This window comes from Vipera berus, assembly GCF_964194415.1.
Source record: "Vipera berus genome assembly, chromosome: 1".
Lineage (NCBI taxonomy): Eukaryota > Metazoa > Chordata > Lepidosauria > Squamata > Viperidae > Vipera > Vipera berus.
In genome coordinates this window covers 48,730,903-48,736,902 of record NC_138202.1, presented here as the reverse complement: position 1 = coordinate 48,736,902, position 6,000 = coordinate 48,730,903, and the positions used below count along the sequence as shown (strand labels likewise).

The 6,000-nt window shown below is 36.5% G+C and overlaps 1 protein-coding gene across 1 annotated transcript in view; it reads right to left on the bottom strand.

The window, feature by feature from the left end:
• Positions 1-245: 245 nt before the first annotated feature.
• Positions 246-6,000, bottom strand: part of CEP128 (centrosomal protein 128) — a 223,176-nt gene continuing 217,421 nt past the window's right edge. Inside the window, exon 21 of the mRNA XM_081316241.1 lies at positions 246-368. Within this exon, the coding sequence (XP_081172367.1) occupies positions 297-368 (72 nt within the window). The 3' untranslated portion in view covers positions 246-296. The remainder of the gene's footprint in view (positions 369-6,000) is intronic.

Here is a 6,000-nt window from a genome sequence, read left to right as displayed (position 1 = left end):
GCATTTCCTCCATCCTATCTTTATCTTCATAAGAACTAGAGGGGATCTTGCCTGAGCTGGTAATTCTGGTTATAGATCTAGTCTAGACTCAAATTTATCTTTTCTGACCATTGTCTTGGATATTTTTTCTGCCCTTTATACCATGCTATTGCCCATATGCATTGCCATATGGATTCTACAAATACATCTTTACAGAGTTAGAATTTGGAATGAATCACAATGAAATGATAATACAAGTTTTGATAGAGTCATCGATCTCTGCCAGATCTAACACACTTCAAATCATCATCAATATTTCAGTGGTCAGATGAATGAAGTGATCCATCTTTTTCTGGAAGGAGGTCATGCTGTGTTCTTGAAAATATATCCTGAAAAGAAGATGAATGAAACAAAGATTTTAAAAATGCTGTCATTTTGCATCTCGATATAATCATTGTTTGATAAATGTGGACAGAACTGTTTACACTGCAGAACTGAATTGCTTCAAGACGAAATGGGCAGTAAATAAATTTAATAAAAAAATAAAATATTTATAAGGTATATTGGATCTTGAAGAAAAGTATCTCACATGAAAGTATGGGGAAATATTTTACTGTAAATGATTGGGTTGTTTCTACAGTTATTGTATAGGTTTCATTTATAAACTATTTATAAATAAGACCTATACATAATCTATTTTGAGTTGAAGTTTCTATTCTATTCTATTCTATTCTATTCTATTCTATTCTATTCTATTCTATTCTATTCTATTCTATTCTATTCTATTCTATTCTATTCTATTCTATTCTATTCCATTCTTTCAAGCCTATATCCATATCATTTAGCCAATTGTTCAGAATGAATAGGCCCCTGATTTGCAAAATGTTTTACAGGTCTTATAATGCTCACTTTGCCACTGAGTCTATGAACTACAATAAAATACTCCTTTAATGTGTGGTTGAGAGTGTCAATAGTAATAGTGTGACTTCTTACTTCTTCTTACTCTTCATTTGAGAGTCAAATTAAGTTTTCATCTGCATGTTTTCCTAGGTAAATAATCATTAACATTAAGGCCAGTTTCTTAATGTATTCCCCATTTTTCAGGAAATTTCTGATGCATGAAGCGTTAAAAGGAGACAGTGTCCTCCTTTGGTTGGAATGCTACATTTCCACATATTTTAAGATCTAAATAGGAATCTTACAGATAAATAATAACATATGCCAGCTAGAGCCTCTATAGCAGAGGTACACTTTAATTTAAGCCACGTTTGCCTTGACTTACTGTTCATTCCCGCACACTAGGTTATAGTGTAAAATTCAAAATAAGCAAATACATTGATCATTCTTTATTTTGGATTTTTGGATTTACTGTTCCTATGCATAAGATAAGATAACTTTTATTGTCATTTTTACTGTGAGCACACTGGCACACATTAAAAATGAAATTCTGTTGCCTGCTCTCAAAAGAAAATATCTATCTATCTATATACATACATAACACATACACACACATGCTACATACATACATATATATACCTTCACCCATACGTACACACAAACACACACACACACGCACACACACAAATCACTGTCCATTTTGAACAGCTTAGTATTCAACATATTATCCCCTTCACCCTCAATTTTCCTTTGCTTAGGGCTGCCGAATAACTATCACATTTAGTACAGTAGATTAAAACAAACAATATGCTTCTTTCCACCCACAGGCTGAAATTAAGCCCACGTGATCTAGTGCTGGCCCTCTGATGGTGTCACTTTTAATACATAAACCGATTGATGTTGTTACCTAGTCTGATAATGAAATGTTCAGGAACTAAATGGAAACAAGCTTGGAGAGCAAATCACTGCCAAAATCTAAACCCCCCAAGCTACAAGTATTTTCTATTTTTTCACATAAACCTACTTTTCAAAGGCAGTATTAAAAAGGTTAGTTAAAAGAGAAAAATTCCTGAGAAATCATGGATCTCACCATGAATTGAATGAGAGTCATTGGGGTATTTTCAGCTTGTTTTAAACCTCAGCCACCCTGAGCAGGAACAGCATGAGGATTTTTTTTTTAGTGACAATACACGAGAGCAATAACAGAAAGGAATAGGATTAAATCACGTGCTCTAATGTACTCCAGAAAATCCAGTGTTAATAGGAAAAAGAGCAATGAGAAACATTTTTTAGATAGGATGTAACTATGAGAAAGGAAGAGATCTTTATGAATGGCCACCCTATTACTAGCAACACAATGAAGCAGTTCCAGAGTTCAAATACAGTATGCAAGTAATTCTCTAAATAAGATTGTTTTAGAGACAAAAACTGGAGTTTTGACCTTTTTATGTAGGCAGCAAAATGGAAGGTTCCCTAATATTTACAACTGTCATAATACAAAGCTTTCAAGAAGCCTTTCGGTTGTTCTGATAGTTTTCCTACAAAAATATTTGTTATATACTTCAAATAGATGGTCACTTACTATTCAAATCCATCTGCACATTGGCCTGGAGCCTAACTCCTGTTTTATGAATAGAAGAGAGCTCCATTCATGGAAGGAGGCTTTTTTCCCTCCCCTGCTGTTGCTTCCTGCCCCCACTACATCCCCCAAATTATTCCAGATGAATGAGGGAGCATCAGGAACCAAAAGTGCATAGCTTCTGGGCAAAAAGACAATGTCCAAACCTGAGGGAGCAAGAAGTGCCTTTCATTGGCAACAATTCAGTTTTGGTGTTTAAATCTCTCCATTTTTTAAAAAAAAAAAAATAGTTGTTAAAAACCCTTTACTCCAAAATCACAGTACAAATTATTCCCTGCTCCCATCATCACTGCATCCTTTTACGAGCATTGTTTCAATATTTTCCTTCTTGATCACCTCTGTCCCCCTTCCAAACCGAAGTAAGATAATTATCTGGTTACTTTTGGCATGTCAATATTATGGAGGAACAAATAGTTAACCCTATTTTGGTTTTAAAACTCCACAGGCTGATTCTCCCTGCTATGACTGCCTTCTGCTAATCATAAGTCAGCAATTGCAAGTTTGTTCCCAGATTCATTTTCCACAGAAGATCCTTATCTAAAATTGCTATTAAACGTGGAAGGAAGTTTCAACTGGCACAAAACTGAAATTCTGGAGGCAAAGGTTGGTTAGGTGTGACATGGAAGAAAAATGTTAAACTTGTCTCCCTGTGTTTGGTAATCATTCCACCTTCCAAAATTTCTGGATGTAGCTACTTAGGGGGAAAAATCACACACAAAAAAAATTGTTCCAAAATTTAAATTTTGAGAATGATCAATTTATAAGCCCACATTAACACAGATAACTGCTTAGCTGGATGAGAGACATAGTAGAAAATATTATAATGAGAGGGCTGTATCTTGCAGTCATGCTTTTCAAAACAATATTTTTCTAATGTATTAATAGAGAGGATGTTTGTTGTCATTTGACTATGTTTCAAGTCAGACATTCTATGAAATGTGTCATTAATTTCAGAAGTCCACTTGGAAGAAACAGACAAAGTTTTATTCTAGCACAGATAAAATTCTGCAAGATAAACAGAAAAATTGTCTAATATAATGAAGATTGTCTACATGTTACAATAGGTGCAGTATGCCACTTATTTCCTGAATGTTATGAAATTCTGGAGACACATTTGTAATATATATTTGTAGTGAACTACGCTGGTTACCTATTTGCTTCCAGGCCCAACTAAAATTTTATTAATATATAAACCCCTAAACAGCTTTTATAAGTACCTATAACAGTTGCCTTGAGGAGAAATGAGTGGCAAAAAAGTCAAATAAATATATACCTATTTACTTACTTACTTGATGTATGTGAGCCCAGCTTTTAAAATTCTTTGAGGTGTCTAGCATAAAGAACAAGGACCATTTTTATAGTAGAAAACTGTACCGTTGCTGTAAACTGTGAAATTTGCTGTGAAAAAGGTAATTACTTTTGAATGCGATTCCTAGTGACTTAATTGCAATAGCAATAGCAGTTAGACTTATACACCACTCCATAGTGCTTTACAGCCCTCTCTAAGCGGTTTATAGTGTCAGCATCTTGTCCCCAACAATCTAAGCCCTCATTTTACTGACCTCGGAAGGATGTGGAAGGCTGAGTCAACCTTGAGACTGTCAGGATTGAACTGCTGGCTGTGGGCAGAGTTTGTCTGCACTGCTATATTCTACCCATTGTACCACCAAGGCTCACAACATACATAGGCACACATTTGCAGTTTTCTTGCATGGTATACAAGTGATCTTCTGGGATTTTTTTTCATGTTTCCAGTCTAACCTATTGCATCAGATTTCCTAAATAATCGCTCAGTCAAGTACAGATCAAAGTTAACTCTGTGTTGTGATTCAGGGTCAGCCTGTGGGTTCGGCAGTTGGGTCGGACGACTCAGAGGAGGAGGGGGGTGTTGAAGAACTTGCTGAGAATAATATTGAGGCTCCACAGAGCCCTCAGCCAGGCCCCTCCCACCTGGTCACGACGCAGACCCAGCTGTGTGAGCCTGACAGCGTGGATGAAGATGACCCACAGCTGGCCCTGTTCAAGGACGCCCAACGCAGGAGGCAGTCAATCAGGAGTAAACAGAGGAAGGCAATGGGGCACCTCCGAAGGAGGCAGAGAGAAGCCACACCCTGAACTGTATAAAAGGGGAATGCGTGGGAGGGCTGGTTTGCTGAAGGCAACTGCTTGAATAGCTCCTGTTTCATGGTTCGTGTCTTGTTCTGTTTGCTTTTGTATCCATAAATTTGGCAGGCTTAGTTCCAGCCTCTTGCCTTCTTGTAAAAGGGGTTGTCCCTGCCTTTTCTGCAGGGCCGGTAGCAGGCTGGTACAGAACACCCTGGTTAGTTCTCATTATTGTGGATTTTTTTCTGACATTATAGACTATTGTTTCTTGTATAAATTATTTTTAAAATTAAAAATAGAAATGTTTAGAAATTTCATGTTTATATTACAACATGTAAATATTAATTTGTTTTAGAAATAGTCTAAAATATATAAAAGGACTGCAGGGTTATTGCAAGACATTGGATCAAAATAAGATAAGTAAATAGTGCTTTCCCCCTCCCCACCTTTTAGGGGAAAAAAGCCTTACTCTGTAGACCATGAAAAAATATTTTGCAGTGGGAAATTATAAAGAAATATCTCCACTAATGCACCATCTTACCTGGGATAATTCCTCTTACTTTGTCTAAAATGCCTATTGCCAGTGGAATTACAATGTATTCCATGATTTTCTTATTCTAGAGTATTTTTTGTATATGATTGGAAGATCACACACAGGCTCATCAGTACAACCATAGGAAAAAATAGGCTAATTGCAAATGAAGCATTTGCATATTACTGTACATGGATCTTCCATAAGGATCCTTAAGAGAGAAGCAGTTGTTTTTATTTCTCAGGAACTTTTCATATATCCAGTAAATTCTGTCTTTCTTTGTAAGCCATTTTTATTATGTAACATTCGGACATAGGCTGGTGCCACCGGGCTGTTATGAGCAGACTTTATTTTAGAGCAGACTTCCATGCTCTTTTGCAACATGACCGAAAAGATTAGGGAACTTTTTTGAAAGGTAGGTGGTGGTTTGTGATGTTAGGGAAAGGGCTGATTGTTAAAAGTTGAGTGGAAACATTTTCTGTGAATACTGTTTACCTCAACCTGACCCAGAAAAAAATGAGACCTTTTAAAATAGGATTAAATTCTCTTGACCCCCCAGAATATGTCTAACTAGTATAACTGTTCTAGCTGAGAATATTGGAAATTGGAGTCCAACAATATGGGCCCTATGCAACAAAATGAACTTTAATGTGGAGAAAAGCAAGGTTTTACATTTAGGCAGGAAAAATCAAAGGTATAAGTACAGATTAGGTGAGACCTGTAACTGTGAGAGGGACCTTGGATTCCTAGCAGATTATCACTTGACTATGAGCCAGCAGAGTGCAACAGCAGCCCAAAAAGCTAATACAGGCCTGGGTTGTATAAACAGAGGCATAGAATCAAGATCAAG